Source organism: Festucalex cinctus, chromosome 8, assembly GCF_051991245.1.
Source record: "Festucalex cinctus isolate MCC-2025b chromosome 8, RoL_Fcin_1.0, whole genome shotgun sequence".
Lineage (NCBI taxonomy): Eukaryota > Metazoa > Chordata > Actinopteri > Syngnathiformes > Syngnathidae > Festucalex > Festucalex cinctus.
In genome coordinates, this window is record NC_135418.1 from 12,135,813 (window position 1) to 12,156,906 (window position 21,094).

General features: G+C 38.8%; 2 protein-coding genes and 1 non-coding gene across 6 annotated transcripts in view; all 3 read left to right on the plus strand.

Annotated features, from left to right (window-relative positions):
* sfmbt1 (Scm like with four mbt domains 1) overlaps positions 1–7,508 on the plus strand; it is a 29,605-nt gene extending 22,097 nt beyond the window's left edge. For all 4 annotated transcript variants that reach the window (XM_077530333.1, XM_077530335.1, XM_077530334.1 and 1 more), the window contains exons 15-21: positions 36–175; positions 404–513; positions 633–808; positions 1,875–2,056; positions 3,846–4,070; positions 5,859–5,987; positions 6,077–7,508. In XM_077530333.1, coding sequence (XP_077386459.1) covers positions 36–175; positions 404–513; positions 633–808; positions 1,875–2,056; positions 3,846–4,070; positions 5,859–5,987; positions 6,077–6,217 — 1,103 coding nt within the window. In that variant the 3' untranslated portion in view covers positions 6,218–7,508. The remainder of the gene's footprint in view (positions 1–35; positions 176–403; positions 514–632; positions 809–1,874; positions 2,057–3,845; positions 4,071–5,858; positions 5,988–6,076) is intronic.
* A 64-nt stretch (positions 7,509–7,572) lies between these two features.
* On the plus strand, positions 7,573–20,305 carry stimate (STIM activating enhance). The gene is made up of 9 exons (XM_077530311.1): positions 7,573–7,758; positions 8,133–8,465; positions 12,886–12,934; positions 13,068–13,163; positions 13,269–13,390; positions 14,080–14,192; positions 15,278–15,355; positions 15,499–15,642; positions 19,006–20,305. The coding sequence occupies exons 2-9, from the start codon at positions 8,270–8,272 to the stop codon at positions 19,117–19,119; spliced, it is 912 nt and encodes a 303-aa protein (XP_077386437.1). The 5' UTR covers positions 7,573–7,758; positions 8,133–8,269; the 3' UTR covers positions 19,120–20,305.
* trnar-acg (transfer RNA arginine (anticodon ACG)) lies at positions 17,213–17,285 on the plus strand. The gene has a single exon. It is a non-coding gene; the product is annotated as a tRNA-Arg (tRNA).
* Positions 20,306–21,094: the final 789 nt, after the last annotated feature.

Consider the following 21,094-nt stretch of genomic DNA (forward strand, 5'->3'; position numbering starts at 1 on the left):
ATTAAACATGTTGCATGTTTGTATCCACATTGCAGGACCAGGAAATGGAAAATACTGCTGTCCCAAGATCTATTTTAACCATCGCTGTTTCTCCGGCCCGTACCTTAACAAAGGACGCATAGCTGAGCTCCCTCAGTTCATTGGCCCTGGAAACTGTGTCCTTGTGATAAAAGAGGTATTTTTGTAATCACTGAATTGTTGTGAGATACCTTTATATCTGTTAGAAAGAAAAAAAAGATGAATATGTCAAGGAGAAAAGATCCCCATTTACGTTACAAGTATCTCCATACAGCTGCATCTCACTAAATAAGTATATTGTGTAAAACTAAAGAATAAACTACCAAAGCAACATCAAGTATAGCTTTATTTATTTATTTATTTTTTTTACTTTTTTTTTGTGCAGGTTTTGACTCTTCTGATCAACTCCGCATACAAGCCAAGCCGCGTGCTGAGGGAGTTGCAGCTGGATCAGGAGAGCCGCTGGCAAGGGAATGGAGAGACTCTCAAAGCCAAGTAAGAAAAAATTTCATTTATAGCTCCTCTCACTCCTTTACAACATCTAGCAGGAGTAGCACAAGTGCTCACAGCTCCAAATGTGGACGTAAACACGTGCTTGTCTTTGTTTTTTTCAGATACAACGGAAAGAGCTACCGAGCCACAGTGGAAATAGTCCGCACGGCAGATCGCGTGGCTGACTTCTGCAGGAAAACCTGCATCAAGTTGGAGTGCTGTCCCAACCTCTTTGGACCTCGCATGGTTCTGGAACGCTGCTCAGAGAATTGCTCGGTCCTCACCAAGACCAAATACAGTAAGTGGAGACATACGTTTAGCGTAATTTAAACACTAAAGTCGGAAGTTGAAAATTTGTTGTTAAAACAGCATCAGAGTTGGAACTGTTTGAATGTGTCACATCAATAGAGATCGTTAAAAAAAAAAAGAAAAAAAAAAGACTATATTAGATTTTTTTTTTTTTATTTATACATTCACAGCTTTTTTTTTTAAACGTTTTTTTTGTACGATGTAACTCGAGGACTCCTTGTATATACATAATTATAGTGTTTCAAAGACTTTTATTTGTCTTAATATTTTTTTTAGTTGTTTATAAAAAAATAAATGATTGTCCTATTTCACAGTGCACATAATGCACTCCAACTTCAAGTTTTTGCCAATATAAATAAATAAGTATATATTATTATAAATGTATATTATTATAAATTCTGCTTACATAATTGTTTCTATTTTTTGAATTGGTCTTAATATTTCTAAATGCATGAAAATGTTTGTACCAAAAATAAATGATCGTCCTACTCCACAGTGCACAAAATGCACTCCAACTTCAAGTTTTTGCCAATAATAAATAAATAAATATTATAAATTATGTTTAGTCCAAAAGGTATTTACATAATTATAGTGTTTCTATTTTTTTAATTGGTCTTAATATTTTAAATGCTTAAACATTTTTCTTGTTTTATACCCAAAAAAATAATCCTTTCAATAACCGTGATTTCAATTATTGCCAAAATAATCGTGATTAGTATTTTTTTTTAAAACCGAGCAGCCTTAGGTTCACTGAATACTAAATTGTCCATAGGTGTAAATATGAGTGGTTGCGCCTCTCGCCCAAAGACAGCTGGGATAGGTTACAACCCACCCTAATAGCAGAAATAGTGTGTAGATATTATAATAGGACTTGATTTTTCCCCAACCTTCTCCACTCCACTGTAATTATTTTTGCATGAGAGCCAATCTTCTGATTGCATTCATGTCATGTTGCGTTTGTTTTGCACGTTCATTTAGATTCTCAACAGCACTCAAATGAATGATGACAATTAAAAATCAGGTTAGTGTGCAGCAATCGTGTGTTGTCTTGCCAGCTGCGTATTACTACGGGAAGAAGAAGAGCAAACGTGTGGGCCGCCCGCCTGGAGGCCACACAAACCTCGAGGCTGGAGTGAAAAGAAGAGGGCGGAGGAGGAAGAGAAGGAAGCAGCTTTTCGTCCATAAAAAGAGACGCTCATCAACGTCTGTTGATAACACACCTGCTGGCTCTCCACAGGTAACACACACTCAGGAACTTTCTTCTGCAGCCTGTGCGTACTGTTCATCTCGTCTTTATTTCTAGAAGTTTATCAACTGTCGCTGTAACAAAGTGCTGCGCATAAACATAAAACATAGGTATTAAAATAATATCAATAAATGAAATTATTCAAAATCAAACTCAAAATATGTTTACGAAGCGAAAGTCACTAAACCAGTGGTGTCAAAGCTTGGTCCTTGAGGGCCGAAGTTTTGCAGGTTTTGGATCTTTCCCTTCTCCAACACACCTGAAGCTCATCAGCAAGTTCTACATAAAACTGATAACGATCCTGCTCATTGTAAACAGGTGGGTTGGAGCAGGGAGACATCCAAAACTTGCAGGACTCCGGCCCTCCAGGACCAAGTTTGGACACCACTGCACTAAACCATAATGTACATTGGCCTAATAACAGAATTGTGGTAATAGATGCATTGTAGTTTTTTTTTTGTTTTTTTTTTAATTGGAATTCTTATGAAGTCCATTTTTTTCAAATACTCTTAGTGTATTAAGTGTATTTTTAATATACTGTTTGATGTTTATTTCTGTATTGAATATGTATACTGAATATGAAGATGATGTATGAGGTGAAATCGTTTCCTGATCTCTCCTGCACACTTCGATGTTACAACTGTTTTATATTCTTTTTGTCTGGTTATTACAATGATGAAGAATGGGATGACTGAAGTATCCACAAATCAGTATGAAGTAGGGATGTAACGATAACAGCAATATTGTGACATCACGATATTCATACTACCACAATATCGTCGTCGTTATGTCACGATATTAAAAGCAGCACATCTGTTCAAAAAGTCGGGTTGTTTTCCATTTGTGCAGTTCTAGCACCCTCTGATGGCTATTTTTTTTTTAGTGCAGTTTAATTTTCGCAAGGCATGTTTTGGCCCTTCAGTTTAAAATCCATGCTAATTTACAATATTGTGACCTTTTTTTATGTTCACTCCACAGCCTGCCCACAATATGATGATAATTATTGTGTCGTGACTTCATATTGTGATATTTTGATGTTTGGATATCGTTACATCCCTAGTATGAAGGCACCGAGCTACTTAATCTAGTTGTTATGTGTGTAGTGTGTATTTTAGCATTTTAATTAGCAATTGAACATGATTTTGGGATAGTGATGTGTTGATGTTAGTGGAACTGTAAGTGATTGCAATATAAATTGCGGTCAGATGAGACTCCAGTCGAAAAGTCATAATTAAATTCACTGCCTTTGACAAGTATGCTTGTCAATTGTATTTTTTAGAGCGGTGCTAAATGGGGGCGAATCTGAGCATGCTCCACTGTAAATATCAAACTTGGAAACAACTTTACTGATGCCCAACCACCAGTAGATGACATCATTGCCCCATTTTATAGGAAATAAACACAGTTTCAGAGTCCATGGGAGAAATGGCTGTATTTTGGCAAACCTACATTTTTCTGCTGTCAATTATAAAAGAACGGGACGGGACAAAAAGTAGGGAGTCTATTCTGTTATTTGGTAGATTCGGTTTATATATAATTATTGAATGTAATATCACGTGAGTATTGGAAATGTAAAAATTTTCTATAATGACTGGCAGTGAATGAGTTAAGATAGCTGCTATGATTGTTCAATCATTGTTCGCTATGGGTCCAAGTGCAAAATAATATTTGTAAATAACACTCTAGTATAAAGTATAAGAGTTAAATGATCATTCATATGCCCCCACTGTCATTGAATATCTGCTAACAGAACATTGACCTTCTTGTCTGTACCTCACAGGGAAGTGGCGAAGAAGAAGATCTTGATGAAGATGACTCCCTTAGTGAAGACTCTGGCTCAGAACTACAAGATGATCTCCAAGATGATTCCGAACAATCGGTCGAAAAATCGCAGCCTCCCACACCGTCCCCATCGCCGCCTGCAACACCCAGGCCCACGCGGCGGCGGCGGAAACCTCGCTCGCCGTCTTTCTCCGATGATGAGAACCACCCTCCCTCACCAAAGGTAGTAAAAAAGAAACATCTTATTTATGGCTGCAGTGTGATTTAACATTCTTGTTGCTAAGCAGGTTGAATGTTGTCCGATGTCCGATTACGACCAAATGCCAATGAATTGTTCCGAGATTTGTGTGATTGTCATATGTTTTCCATCTATCATAATCCAAGTACAGTAAAACCAACAGCCAATCATGATATCTTGATGATCGAGAGTGTAACCAGATGAGAAGCGAAACATTTATCAACCTGCGTTATTATTATTATTCTTCATCTTGACATACGAGTCACAGTCTGTATAAAATGTCATTATTGCTTTTAAAATGTCACATGTAGCCACAAATATTGATCTCAATAACCTGAGAAAAGCTTCAGGGACCGGTCAATGGCAAAAAAAATTCACCCCGTGTAAGCATACCTCTAAAAACAATGTTAATAGTGAGGGCCTTCAATTTGACATAGTTGTGGATGAGCCACAGTAGTAACATCATTTTGCAGGTATATTGCACAAAAAGTCTCTCACCTTCTAATTGATTCAGTCTACTTAACTTTAATTTACAGTTATACCCCCCTTCTTTTTTTTTTAACTCATTCACTCCCAGCCATTTTCACAGAAGCAATCCCGTTCGCTCCCGGCTGTTTTACTGGATTTTGACTGATTTTGCAAGGCCCACAGAACATTGTGTTCAATTGCTATAAAAGCATGGAACCTACCAAAAGAAAGATTAAAGTCTCTTCTTTCATCAGGAAAAAAAAAGTATGTTTCTATCTGTTTCCGTTTTGCAGCAATTAGCATTAGAAGAGAGCTAAGTTTCATCAGTTTTCACAAATCTATTTCAAATTCTAAGTAATTTAGTTTTTTTTCTAGATGGCCCTGGTTGATCTCCTTTGCTCTGCTGCCACCTGCTGGCTGTTTGTGTAATAACTACTATTTCTGCAACCGTTCTTTGCAGTTGAGAGGCTGCACCAAAGCCTTCTGTATGCTCTAGTCTAGCATAAAAAAACAAACAAAAAAAACGTATAAATACGTCTTTGGGAGAGAAATTAGTTAATCTGACAAAGAGTTCAAGTGATTTTTTATTATTTTTATTTATTTTATTTTTATTCTTATTTGTAGATTGGGTATTGTCTGACTGGCTCGAAATGACACAATAAAGTGCCAATACTTGACAAAGTTTTGTGACAGATTTTGAGGGGAAATCAGTTACATTTTCACTGCCTTTTTGTTCTTTTTAACATCATGAAAAGTATTTATATCCGTGAAGGACAGTTTTGAGGAAAACTGTCGAACCATTCCAAAGCATCTACCGTAATCTAGAGGATTCTATAATCCACTGGAAATTTACAACATTGGATATACATGTATTGAGAAGTGGTATGAGGATATTTTACCATAGAACTCTTTTGCATATATACTAATAAAAAATAGCATTTAAAAAAACATTTTTTAGATTCAGAAATTTACAGTGTTTTGCCTCTTTTGTGAGCCATTTCCAACAAAATGATAGCATTCAACATATAAAACTTTAAAACTGTTGCCTGTGTATTGATACATTTATGTACAGAGTTAATTGATAATTGCCATATTTTCCTTTTGCAGCAATCTCTTCTAAACATTATTATTATTATTGTAAAATAAAAAAAAATAACAATAATCCTACTCTGCATTAGATCTCACAGTGCTATTGCCATAATTTTGTGGCCACTTGGTGTACAAAATCACAATGTATTGTCACTGTTGTTTTGATTTGGATTGGACAACACTACTATGCACCTTTTGAATGATCTTATTTTGCAGACGTCAAAGACAGAACCTCCTCAGAAGTTGCGTTTGGATACCAGCCCCCTCGAGTGGAGTGTGACTGATGTGGTCCGTTTCATCAGGACGACTGATTGTGCACCTCTTGCACGCATTTTCATGGATCAAGTAAGAGATACAGACATGTACACGTGCACACACTTGTTCCTCAGGGTAACTCCTATGTGCTGTAACAACGGTCAAACTTGTGATCGTAGGAGATCGACGGACAGGCTCTTCTGCTGCTCAACCTGCCAACTGTGCAGGAGTGTATGGACTTGAAGCTGGGACCGGCCATCAAGCTGTGCCATCACATTGAGAGAGTCAAACTTGCATTTTATCAACAGTTTGCCACGTAGCTGAAGGACAAAAAACAAAGAAGGGACTATTTGTTCATACTTAAAAAAAAATAAAAAATAATGTCATGTCCTGTTTTGACCTTGCTTACACTGGATATCTTGAAACATGCACATGACCATGTGGTGTTGGACAATAATAGAAGAAAGCTGGAAAGAGATACATCAATAGATGTGTTGGGTGTTTAAAAAAGAAAAAAAAAAGAGATATAAGAAGAAGATAAAAAAAACACACAGCAGGCTCTCTTCAGGTAAGGACGGAAATTCAACTAAGGGTTGCCCTGAAGCCCTTGAATACATTTTAAAGCCTTTATTAAATTTTGTTTTGAATAAAAGGTGATTTTTTTTTTTTTTTAAGGATGTGAAGCTTACATTCTCATGTTAAGTTTCAGAAAAGGCATTTTAATTTATTTGTGTTACGAATTTTGTTATGCATACACGTCCTTGTAAATATTTGATATTGTTGTGTCAAGGCAGAAATTGTCCAATCTGGTACGCTCACATTCACCAGTCCTGTTGATGTGTAAAGAAAGAAGATACTTTGGATATAAGCGCTTAAAAACAATATATCTCTTTAACTGAACAATTCTAAGTTGCACCTCAGAAGTGAGATGCTTTGTCAGTGATGAAACAATTGAAGGCAACTACAATAGAATTGGCATAATTATCTTAAAATGACCATGGTAGGAAATATTGAGTGAATGATTTGCTTTTAGTGAGGAAAGTGCTAATTGTTTTCTAGTTGTGTTATGATACATGGACACTAATGCAGGCACAAGTAAATCCATGCACCATATAGCAATACTGATGTGACTGCATGGTTGTATTTAATGTACACAAATATCTTTAGTGCAACAGGGTAATTCAATGAAAAAATCAGTGCGATTAATACTCCTAATAAGCAATGTGGAAATGCTCTAAATATTCACAAAATATTTGCACAGAATAATTTAAAATCTTTCATTTAAACAGTGTTTATTTGGAGCAGTATTCCTGAGATCATCTGAGCCAATTTACACCATAATTTATTTTAAATGAGCTCAGTGCGAGCAGCAAATAAACCGACTCATTTAAAGCAATGGGATGCTTTGTAAAGAACATCATTCATTCATTTATCCTGTGGTAATGTTATGATTTGTTATGTTTGTGTTTGTATTTTTGCAACAACAAAAGCTTCTTTAGATTTCCTTGTTCTCTCGTTCGTCGGTTGTTACAGTCAATACCATGACATGTTTTATTTTGAATTTACTGTTTGAAAAAACACTGCAATAAAAAACGTTCAGCTCGTTTGCTATCGCTGTTGACATTTTTGACTTCATTTCCCATAGTGCACTTCGCTGATGCGTGGGTCACGTGACTCCTCGGTCTATCAACATGAGTGGGCACTGGGCTGTATAGGGAAGCTGCAGGATGCAAGCGAGTCATGACCTGCAATTTTGCATCTCGGTCACCTTTTTAAGAATCCAAAACTCGAGTTATTGTGTCGGCATTTAAACGACGTAGTGCGCGCTCAAATGCCTTCGACATCTTCAGCAAGAAACGGGGTTTGTTGTTTTAGCTTAGCATTGTTGAACAGTTAGCTTGAAAGCTACGTAGTTAAGCTAGTGAAGCAGCATCACAAGGCTTGGTTGTTATGTACGTTTTTTTTTGTTTGTTTTTATACGTCCCTTATTTGATAAATGAGATTTTGGTCGAAACAAGCATGTTTACTACATTCCAATTACTCGACTTCAGCTTGCTGACTTGTTCGATTTGCTGACTGGAGTCATCAGATGTACGCCGAACCTTTTTATATTGCTATTAATGTCCCAGAACGACGTTTATTTAAAAGTTCCCGGCCCCCCTTTGAGTTTAGCGGTACATAGTAAATGTGTGAAGTGGGAAAATAAGTATGAGAGCTCTCCATCTCTCCCACAAGGCTGTCCTACTTACTCCATCGAGTAGCTGACCAACATCTGCTGCAGCCGGAGGACAGAGCTGTCCACGGCCTGTGAGCAAGGAGAAGCCGTCCGAGGTGTTTCCCCTCCGTGCGTCTGGTCCATACTTTTTCGAACTATGGCCGATAGTGGGTTGCACACGCTGTCTAAACAGGGGGACTTAGCAGTATTGCCTGCAGTGTCCTTGAGCAACACATCCTCGAGCCCGAACCCTACTAGTGATACCAGGGGTTGCGAGAATGGAGCCCTGATGGACTCGTTCGGGATCTTCCTTCAAGGACTCCTGGCTGTTATGGCTTTCAGCATTCTTATGCGTGAGTATGACCGACCACATACTGCACTTCTACATCTGACTCAAGCTACCCTGTCCAGAAGCATCACTCACGTGTCAATGTATTTGACAGGAAAATCCTGTCATAAAAATTTAATTGAACCATGTAAGAGCTGGGACACGGTTCCACTTTACATGCACCATTACAACCTGCCAGATATGATTTCATACTAGGCTACAGCATGGTATCACTTTCACTGTCAAAAGAACACATCTGTGACTTAAATTGATGTCAAAGAGCCCACAGGCTCACTTTGCGAACAATGCTTCATGAAGCACTGCAGCTTTTCAGCAAATTGGTTTGTACATGGTTCGAGGCTTCATTTGATCTATGGCGCCATCAAGGGGTTAAAAGACCAAGCAGAGAAATATGCAGAAATAAGATTGTAGGCTAAACCGTGACAAGAAGCCCATTCAGTAATTTTGCAATTTTAGCAGTAGATGTATACAGTGGTATGAAAAAGTATATGAACCTTTTGGAATTTCTCAAATTTCTGCATAAAATCACCATCAAACGTGATCTGATCTTTGTCAAAATCACACAGATGAAACAACAGTGTCTGCTTTAACTAAAACCACCCAAACATTTACAGGTTTTCATAATTTTAATGAGGATAGCATGCAAACAATGACAGAAGGGGGAGGAATAAGTAACTGAACCATCACATTTAATATTTTGTGGCCCCCCTTTGGCAGCAATAACTTCAACCAGACGCTTCCTGTAGCTGCAGATCAGTCTGGCACATCGATCAGGACTAATCTTGGCCCATTCTTCTTTACAAAACTGCTGTAGTTCAGTCAGATTCCTGGGATGTCTGGCATGAATCGCTGTCTTGAGGTCATGCCACAGCATCTCAATGGGGTTCAAGTCTGGACTTTGACTTGGCCACTCCAGAACCTGTATTTTGTTCTTCTGAAACCATTCTGAAGTTGATTTACTTCTGTGTTTTGGATCATTGTCTTGTTGCAGCATCCATCCTCTTTTTAGCTTCAACTGTCTGACAGACGGCCTCAGGTTTTCCTGCAAAACATCCTGATAAACTTTTGAATTCATTTTTCCATGAATGATTGCAAGTTGTCCAGGCCCTGAGGAAGCAAAACAGCCCCAAACCATGATGCACCCTCCACCATGCTTCACGGTGGGGATGAGGTGTTGATGTTGGTGAGCTGTTCCATTTTTCCTCCACACATGACGTTGTGTGTTCCTCCCAAACAATTCAACTTTGGCTTCATCAGTCCACAAAATATTTTGCCAAAACTTCTGTAGAGTGTCCAAGTGCCTTTTTGCGAACATTAAACGAGCCACAATGTTTTTTTTAGACAGCAGTGGCTTCCTCCGTGGAGTCCTCCCATGAACACCATTCTTGGCCAATGTTTTACATATAGTTGATGCATGCACAGCGATATTGGACTGTGCCAGTGATCTCTGTAAGTCTTTAGCAGACACTCTAGGGTTATTTTTTACCTCTCTGAGTAGTCTGCGCTGAACTCTTGGCGTCATCTTTGGTGGGCGGCCACTCCTTGGGAGAGAAGCAACAGTGCCAAACTCTCTCCATTTGTACACAACTTCTCTGACTGTCGATTGATGAACATCCAGACTTTTAGAGATGGTTTTGTATCCTTTGCCAGTTTTATACAAACCAACAATTCTTGATCGCAGGTCTTCCGACAGCTCTTTTGAGCGAGTCATGGTGCACATCAGACAATGCTTCTCATCAAGACAATTCTGACCAGGTGTGTGTTTTATAGTGGGCAGGGCAGCTTTAAGCCACTCATCAGTAATTGGGCACACACCTGACTTAAATTGTTTGGTAAAAATTGGTTTCAATTGCTCTTTAAGTATCCTTAGGCAGAGGGTTCAGTTACTTATTCCTCCCCCTTCTGTCATTGTTTACATGCTATCCTCATTAAAATTATGAAAACCTGTAAATGTTTGGATGGTTTTAGTTAAAGCAGACACTGTTGTTTCATCTGTGTGATTTTGACAAAGATCAGATCACGTTTGATGGTGATTTTATGCAGAAATGTGAGAAATTCCAAAAGGTTCAGATACTTTTTCATACCACTGTAGGACAAATACGGCCTTAGTAAGAAATACAGTATAATCGTAAGTACAATGTTTATGGGTGTAAATTAGCTACAACACATGATTTTCTTGGAACTGACACACGCTCCGATTTGGGGCTTCATTTATCCTACCCACTCTTGCTCAATACACACTCCGAAGCCACGGCACCTTTCGTCACATCACTAACGAATGTATCTTAATCTTGACACAGAGGTTGCAGTTATGCCTTAGGCCAGAGGGTGGCAGTCACAATTAAAAAAGTGACAAACTCCACAAGGCTACTTTAATTCTTATTCCACAAGCAAAACATTAATCACAACACTGTGTTTAGATTAGTGGGGATATGTAGAATTTATTATTGAATAGAAAATTTTTCACTGGACTTCCGCTTTAAATCTGTCCTAAAAGATTGAACAGCTATTTCACGCTAAGTTCTGCTCTCCAATATATCAGAGCATTGAAGCTGAGAGTGCTGATATGAACAGAGCTGTGGTTCCATTGGGTCAGTGTCTGGCACGGCACTGACAGCTGTGTGACTTAATGAGCTTGTCCCGTCACAGTGTAGCCTCTTGTAGCGAGAGCACTGAGGAATGTTTCAGTCTGAATTTTGCTCCAAGCAGCAGTGTGAGCTGGCCGTTTACTGTATGAGTTTGTCTGTGCGTGAGACCTTCACACATCACGGCCTGGGAGTGTGCTGGGTGTGTTCTGTCTGAAATTTGTCATACTTCTTCTTGCGCACAACATTCAGTAATGTCACAGCTTGCAGTAGAACTAATCAAACGAAATGCAAAAAAAGAAAAAACTTGGGGAGCAGCTGATGTGTTTTTTATAGAAAATGGGCCACAACGATTATGAACAGCTGATTGGTTCTGAACATCTCTGCTGTCCGAAGAGCACAGTCGTTCATATATAAAACAAGTTATACAGCATTACACATTGGGATTACGGTAATTAACTTTCGCAAGACTCAACAAAAATAGATTATAAACTAGGGATGTAAAGATATCCAAACATCACGACACGATATTATCATGATATGAAGGTCACAATATGATAATTATCGCGATATTGTGGGCGGGTTGGCGATATTTAAAAAAGGTCACAATATTATACAAAAAAAAAAGAGCTCATACTAAAAAAAGCACAATATTGTATATATAACAGCAATGCATATAAACCACCTACAATCTCTAATAACAATATTGAGGCACTTACTTGCTAATGCAAGCACACATTGATTGCTTCACAAGCAAATTACGTTCCCCTTCATCTGACAATTAGCATAATTTTGAACATAGAAGGCCAAAACATCCCTAATGAAAATTAAATTGCACTAATATACTAGCCACTAGAAGGTGCTAGAACTGCACAAATGGAAATCAACGTGACTTTTATAGTAGATGTGTTCCTTTTAAATATTGTGAACATGACGACGACGATATTGTGGCAGTTTGAATATCACGATATTGCCCTTATCGTTACATCCCTATTATAAACACAACACTTGTTTTTTCTCCCATTTTTTTATTAGATGAACACAAAGATCTAAATTCCCTTACGAGGTCGGTCAGTACTGACTGGGTCCCCAGACCCCCCCAGATAAAACAAAACTGCACCTTTGAGCGTGGCCTTTTATTGTGGGCAGTCTAAGGCACACCTGTGCACTCATCATGGTGTCTAATCAGCATCTTCATATGGCACATGAGGTGGGATGGATTATTTCGGCAAAGGAGAAGTGCTCACTATCACAGATTTAGACTGGTTCGGGAACAATATTTGAGAGAAATGGCGATATTGTTTATGTGGAAGAAGTTTTAGATCTTTGAGTTCATCTCATAAAAATGGGAGCAAAAACAAAAGTGTTGTGTTTATATTTTTGTTGAGAGTCTATTCACCAAGATATTTATAAATGCAAATGTTTTGGACTCATGACAAGGTTCGTGTTTTGTTTTGTTCAGCCAAGTAATTTATGTCAAAATGGGAATGGCATTTTATTTCAGTTTAGTAAAAAGGACATTTTGATTTGGAAATTTCAATATTATTGCATGTGACATAACTGACCAAATGAATATTTGACTTAGTGGGAGGGAAATGGCGGCACTGTGCTTCTGCTCTGAATCGTCTTTGGGTACGATTGCGAGTGTAAATGGTTGTTTGTCTATATGTGTGCCCTTCAATTGGCTGCTGACCAGTCCAGGGTGTTACCCCATCTCTCGCCCGAACTCGGCTTGGATGGGGTCCAGCACATTTGCAGCCCTCATGAGGACAAGCAGTATATAGATAGATATTTGATGTTTGCATCATCACACTAACATCCTGTCTCATTCGTGCGCAGTTAAACGCTTCCGGGAGCCCAAACATGAAAGGAGACCCTGGAAAATCTGGCAAGTTGTTGACTGTAACAATTCCTCTGTCATCATCAAATGAGGCCACATGAATCCCACTAGAGTTCTAGTTCTGGGATTCATAATAATGCACTCATGCCAACAAATATTTGTTATTGTTTTATTTCTGCAGGTTCCTGGATACTTCCAAACAGGCTATTGGGATGCTCTTCATCCACTTTGCTAATGTTTACCTTTCAGACCTTACTGAGGAGGATCCATGCTCGCTGTGAGTCACCCCTTTCTTTTTAGTAGAATGCTACTGTGTTCATTAAGTGCTCGTCAAACATCATTCCGGCTTGACGGCACATTGGAACTAACTCTTGTTTCGTAGATACCTCATTAACTTCCTATTGGATGCCTCTCTGGGCATGTTGTTCATCTACGCCGGCGTACGAGCTGTCAGCGCAGTTGTCGAGTGGAGGCAATGGGAGTCTCTTCGCTTTGGAGAATATGGTGAGGTGTGCGTGTGCGTGGGTCTGTGTGTCACAGCATCTTCTTTTAATGCCACGAATGTCCAAAGGAGGGCAGCATTAAACACAACAATGCTTGTCAGTTTTCCAGTGTTGCAAAAGCACATGAAATGTCATACACCTCTATGACATACTCATTTACAGTTAGCCCAATCATAAGCGTGTTTAACTTGAAATTTGTGATGAGCTCTACAAAATACTCTCTGGACCATAAATGTATGTGTCATAAATGCCAACGACAAGAATGGCGGCAAACACATGAAAATAATAATAATAATAATAATAAGCATATTTGGAGTTTTCTTTCTACTGTTTAACTGAACATAAAAAATGTAAATTATTTATATTTATTATTATGTTATATATTATTAATTAAATAAAATCATTATTAATAATTAAAAATGAATAAAGACGATCATTGAGTCTTTTTATTTTTTCAATCCAGCATACTGTAAATCTTCATTATTTTTTATTTGATTGTTTTACTGTATTTCTTAGAGGTATTTTTCAGATCAATATTAACTATAATGACTTTACTTTTGTATTAGCGTCGATTAGTGATAACTGCGGCACATTTCGGCGAAAAATGGAAGTTTGTTTTAAGTCGGCTGCACATATACCTGGTCACTGTACCGTAGTGTGTATTTTTATGTCCTTCTGTGTGATGTTTAGGAGAGCCTATACAGTGCACGGCATGGTTGGGTCAGTGTATTCTTTACATCCTCATCATGATGTTTGAGAAAGTCCTTATCATGCTGGTCCTCCTCATTCCCCAATGGAAGAAGGTCAGTATTTGTTATAGTAAATAGTTGTGAAGATAAAATACTTGTTAAGTGTACACTTGAGTTGAATTATAGGAGCACTGTTGATGGTTTGTGAAAATTTGCCAATATGAAACTCTTAATGTCTGTTGACAATCTTGTAAAGTTGATCCCCTTTAGATAATGTAAATGACCCCCAATTTAATCTATTATTTCTTTTATTAATCATCTCGTAGTCGATTCCGCACATATATCTGACATAACAGCTTGTGTAGTGAGTGCTTGGGCAGCTCAGTTTATTCAATCGCACTTTTCATCTTATAATTGTATTACCTCCATCCAGGAACAGGAGCGCTGTCAGGGATTTGCGACCCCGTGACTAACTCACTTAGCCACCTCACAGTCAAGCTGATAATGCAGAATATAGTTTTTTGGGGGGTCCCTGTCATTCATGAGAACTTAGAATCATCACACACATTTCGTGGCCCTGCCCCGAGGTTGTGTTGTCACTCCTTTGTAGGTTTGTTTAGTTTAAGAATTACGCCAACCACTTGCCTGGTTTTCATAAACAGGGAAGAAAGACTTAGATTTTGGGACTGATCCCACCAGACCTTCAAATTTCTCAGGCAATATTACACGTTCTTTGGTTTAGGTTTAACACTACAGACTGCCCCTTTGACTGAACGCACACACTTGACTTTTTCCAAAGCTGAGAGCTCAGTGAGAGGCATTTTGCCTGAAACAAACCACCTCAGTCAGAGTAAAGTGGGTCACTCATTCTTGTTCTCTTCCCAGTTACTTACCTGGCTGTCAACTCATACTTGAACTTTTGGGTCATTTTGCATCAATTTTCTAATGCTCACCCAACTGCACGATACACTGAAAGTAGAGTACTGTCTCTGTCAGCTTCAAGGAATCTTTTTTCTGAGGCTGGTGTCACACAGTTGCAAGGTTGATGGTTCGAATCTCAGCTGCCTCTCTGTGTGGTTTTCGTCCGGTTTTTGCCGGACTCCGGATTTGACACCCCTGCATTAAATGCTGTGTATGTTTCCTGTTACGTGTGTATGTATGTTTCTTATACAAGTGTATGTGCCAAATGTGCGTTGCAGCTCGCGCTCCTCAACCCCATTCAGAATCCCGATTTGGAACTGGCCATCGTCATGCTCATCGTTCCGTTCTTCGTTAACGTAAGTGTGACGCTTCTCTTATTGTGTCTCTGCATGCTCCTCACACGTGATGTGGTGCTACCATTAAAAAAAAGAAGAAAAAGTGCAGTTTTTCTCAATGATATACAAAGCGCTTGATGAGACGATCCCCTGGTTGTCCACAGGCCCTCATGTTTTGGGTGGTGGACAATTTCCTCATGAAGAAGCACAGGACCAAAGCGAAGCTGGAGGAGAGGGAAGAGGACTCGCGAGGGAACGGAAAGGTGCGCTACAGACGAGCTCTGTCCCACGACGACTCGGAGTCAGAGGTTGGTTTCCCTCATGCGCTGTCGAGGTGCTTCTCTCTTCAGCGTACACTGCAAGGCTACAAAATAAAATGTTTTTCTTTGCAGAGCAGTTTTGATAATCAATGACGTCATTTGAGGAGCAAATTTCTAACTGTGACGCTTTTTTTCCTCCTTTTTTTATTTTATTTTTTATTTATTTTTTGTATTTTTTTTTTTTGCAGCTCAATCAAAGGGAGCTGATTGCTGAAGCAAGGGTTTAACAAACAAAACTCTATAAAAAAAAATATGACCATATAAGGAATGAACCATCGTTTTTCTTTTTTCTAAAATCAAGTTTTTGTTTCTTAAATTCACATTGTTTATAGCAGCAAACATTTATTTTCTTGTCTAGAAATAAAGCTAAAGCTCTTGTTTTTACTACATTACGGAGTAAAATGTTAAAGCTTTGTGTACATCATGCATGCGCCACAATGCTCATATGAGTACAAAGAGTTTTTTAACTGCCACTGTGCCTATCAGCTTCAGTCCAATCATGTTTTCTGTTTGCTGAGCAAACAAATTGTGGCCAATTGGACGGACTGAAGTTCACTTCCGCTTCCTACTCCCAACCACACCACCACCGCGTGGCTTCAAGTTTCAGATGTGAAGTTATGAGGCTTCGAGGAATTTGGCAGTAACTTTGGAAAACATTTTCAGTCTTTCAACCTTAAAGTCACAAGTTAGAAAAATGATCACCATTTACAGGTTTCAAAAATGGGAAACAACTCAATGCCCAGGGATAACAATGCCAAAATGCCATTTTTGAAACTTGGCTTATGACCGTTTTGAACCTCTGAAAATTTGTGGGTGAAACACTGTAAAGTCATACTTTAAAAAATGTGTCTTTCCTTATCAGTTATTTTTGTTTTAAAGCTTTTTCACATGTTTTTCAGTCATTCAAAAAAGATTTTTGGAGATTCAAAACAAATTTTCAGTCATACAAAAATATCTTATATTATAAATATTATAGATAATATTATACATATTATCTTATAATAAAAGACTGTTGTATCCATTTTATTTATTGAACGATATTTGATGTACTATCGTGACAAGTAGTGCTGTAGTTGTCCCTGGAGAAGTGGGGATACTCGAAATTTTCATCCTTTTTTTTTTTTTTAACTAGTCCAGAAAAAAACATCCTGTTTTAGAAACGTGACAAGTAAAAAAAAAAAAAAAAAAGTCACTTGTACTTCTTCACTAGAATAAATTGAATACGAGCACTTTGTAGTTATTACTTGTAACACAAGCAACCTGTTAATGTGAAATGTATTTATAATGACACAAATGTCCCGTATAAATAATATTGTAAAAAGATTAATTAGCGAACGATGAAACAGATATAATATTGTTTAGGCCAAATCGTAAACTATAAGACAACCAGTTGAGGGTGTACCTTACCTACTGCCCAAAGACAGCTTGGATATTTCCAGCACGCCCGCGACCCTCGTAAGGATATCTGGTTCAGATAATGGATGGATGGATGAAATCTAGAACCATAACTACTATAAAGTTAAACTGGATGTTGTGGATCAGTGCTTAGGAGGTCACGGGGCCAGTGGCGCAATGGATAACGCGTCTGACTACGGATCAGAAGATTCTAGGTTCGACTCCTGGCTGGCTCGATATTTTGTCTTCATGTTAAAAGTCAAAATGGAAAAAAATGCAACGTTTGGGTGGGAACAAGGTTTTGACCAAGTTGACAATTAATACTGAGGAATATTAAATTAGTGCCACATTGAGTTGTGTGTAGTAAACATTAGCACACGAATGGTCAAAGAATTGCACACAAAGGGCTGCTCGCAGTGTGATTCACTGCCTCTATTCATGCTGGTGGGGGAGGGGCAGCCTTCTATAATTTGCACAGTTGTGGCTCAAAGAGGCACAGGGCCAGTTGTGCAATGGATAACGCGTCTGACTACGGATCAGAAGATTCTAGGTTCGACTCCTGGCTGGCTCGACCATTTTTCATTTTCTTGTGGGAGTTTTTATGTTTGTTCCTGAACATGGATGATTTTTGGTAACTACCATTACCAAATGTAAATTTATTTGATAAAAACAACAATACCCATTTTTTATATGACACACTAAAAACAAAAATAATCTAATTTGGGTCCAAATGGACTGACCCACTACTTGCGAACAAGTGTAAAAAGATGTTAAATAATTTCTATCATCTTTTCTCCCTTATATGATGCTGAGTAGTAGTAGATTTAGTGTTTCAAACACGTTGCTCGCTTGTAACAGTGGAATTTCCACAGGTCCGCCATGTCCACAGTCAAGTATTGTTTTGATATGCGTTATCTAAACCAGACCTAATCCTGAACGATATTTGATGTACTATCGTGACAGCATCTGCTGGTCTTTTTTTTTTTTTTCTTCCCAGCTTTAGGATACTAGTATTTTGTGCCATCTAGTGGTGAACTAATAATTCGTCCATTAAAAAAAAAAAAAAAAAAACGACTATTAATTTCAACAGTGTGCAAAAAAAAAAAAAAAAAGTTCGATCACATCAGTGTACTTTTTTAAATATAATAAGTCTAGTAATTGCTAATTATATTACATAGGTTGCGCATGCCTTACAGGAGGCTGACATGTTACAATAACATCGTTCTGCTGAGGATACCCGAAGGAGAAGAACTTATTGAATATATTGTATTTAGCCTGTGGTAGTAGTAGCAGCTTGTTTCGGACCCAATGGGTCATCCACCGGTGGGGCATGCAGGTGGTTGCAATTTTTTCATGATTTGGCTCTCGCAGCTTGTCTTCCTCTATTTTGCTCTCGCTAGTTTTTGCTAGCTTCTCCCTCTTGTTGCTCTTGCAAGCCGATTCGGCGAGTCCTTGCTAGCCGCTCAGGCGAGTCCTTGCTAGCTGCTCCGGTGAATCCTTGCTAGCCGCCCCGGCGAGTCCTTGCTAGCCACTCTTGCTCTCCAAGCTGCTCGTTTACTAGCTCACTAGGCTTGTGAAGTGATTCTCTCTGTGGCACTGTAGTACGCATTTTTCAAAATGCACGCACTTTGAACGTAAGTAGTAGTTGACGACTATTGCCGTCATTGGCACTCCACGTTAGGATTCCCGTTCATGACCCACTATACCACTTCAATGGTGCTCAAAGAGTTTAGAGTGGAATACAAGTGGAGCTTGACATAAACAAGGAATGTAAAATGCGGAATTCAATCAACAGTCTCAGAAAAGAAAAAAAAGAATGATGTTAAAACGTTACATGTACGTGACTTGGCTGAGCTGAGCATTAATATAAATTATATTTTTGTCATCTGATAATAGTATTTTATTGTTTTATCTTGAACAAGGGTTAATTCTCCTTTCATTCCTTTTTTTGTTAAGATCCTTTTCTCAGCAGACGACGAAATGGACGAGTCGGACGAGGACGACGTTCGCCGCCTCACGGGTCTGAAGACGGTAAAGAAGAAGAAGCTGCGCATGGGGATCCCCGTTTGACCGAGGTCCTCAGCCAGCAACGTACCTTCCCCGCACTTCCTCCACGGACTGATCATCCACCTCCTCAAAGACCCTTTCAAACATAGGAACCCCTTTAATGACAGTCTCCAATAGCCTAAATGACTCTTGGAGGTTCAACACACTTCGTTTTCATGTGTTGCATTTTTACATGATGTACCCGAGTGTGTGTGCTGTGCGTATAATCGGAAAATACGACACCCAACGCGTGTCTTACCGCAGTGTACGACCATCACAGAAATGCTTTCTTCCCTGTCGTTGCGTATTCTTGATTCCGTTTGTGATCTCATGTCGATGTACCACCATGGACATTTGCACATGTGCTCGTCAACACAAATTCCACCCTTCTGTAAATGATGCTCATGTCGGAGGTAGCACATACAATAAAAGGTATCCAGTTAGACTAACTTTAATTAAAAAAAAAAAAAAAAAAGGCAGAAAGTCCGGTCACTGCAAAAGTCCTTAAATATCCACCCTACATGTGTAGTGTTTTTTAAAGACTGCAACTCCACTTTCATTTGTTAGTCCCTGTCTAAATGTTTTGTGTTCGAGTCTCCTGTATTATTTTTTATACAGGTTATATTTGTGGGCCAAAAGATGGACTATGCTTTGCTCCAGAAGTGTTCTTTATCCCATCATTCTCTTGCACAATTGATCACATTGTTTCTCTTTTCTTTGGTGTTTCTTTGGCACAACCATGTGCCCTGATGACATGACCAGCAGATGTTTAGTTTGTTAGTTTGATGTGATTTTGTTTGGTTTAACAAGCGTTACGGATGTTCAGGAATGACGGGGCATGCGGGAGACTCTGATTTTTAAAGAATGTGACATGCATAGACCTCAATACTGTTAAGTGACTGTGGACCAAACAGTTGGGACAAAGGCTGTTTGTATCAAATATTTGCCTGTGTGTGTGTGTGCAGTTGATGTGAGTGATGCAACCCTTTAAAGTAAACGGAGCGACATGTTTACTGTGACTGTAATGATGCAGCAGCAAGCGCCGCTGTGGAGGATTTCATGGTAGCGCGACAAAAATTGTTTGAAAGAAGGGAAATCTTTGGAGCTGGAGGAGATGAATTCTGTTTGGCAAATCGACAAATTCAGAAAAGAAGGGAAAGGTTGGGAGATATTAGAGAAGATTTTCCAATAAAGAATGTGATAAACTGTGGCGCAGTTGTGCTAATATTAGCGCTTCCTGGTTTCTGTGATGCATTAGTAACACAGAAAGTTAAAGCTTGTTATGCTCTTCGCCCTTTTTGCACTGCATTTAGTAGGACGTAGTACTCTGGGTAAAAACCCATTCGTTGTGTATGTGGTGAGGGGCAGGGACCGCGGAATAGAGAATTGCTAAGCAATTTGGTGTTATTTTGGTGTGCTTATGCTGCATTCGAGAATGGTCGGAAATATCCGAGTTGAAACTTCCCAGTTCCGACCTCAAAGCGTTCGAGGTGAAAGTAAACAACCAAAATGGTGTAGGCCTATATAGTGATAAATTGTTTTTTTATTTTGGCCCTCAAAGCTCAATTTGACCTCCAGGAAACTTACCTTTTTGCAATTTTGCTTCATTTATTGTTTTAATCTTATTTCATAAGCATTCCATACAGTTAAGTAGTTTACCGTATAATTTCATGCAGTGATATAGCGGCAATACTGTCACGTACGTTGCGTTACATGAAGTTATGGCGAATATTCATGAATGAAGAAGGCTATCTAGTTTTATACTCGAGTAAATTGTGTTTTGGCATTCAGAGTGACGTCACATTGTAGTCTGCCGGTGAAGTCGGGGTCCTTGGTATTTTCCGACTTCGCGAGTGGAATGTCCGAGTTCAAGGTGGCGTTCCCGGACGCACTTCCTGGTTTGAACTCGGATATTTCCGACTTCCGACCATCCTCGAATGCAGCATTATTTACAAGTAACTGCATGATTACAGTACCCAAATTCCCGCCAAGCCATTCG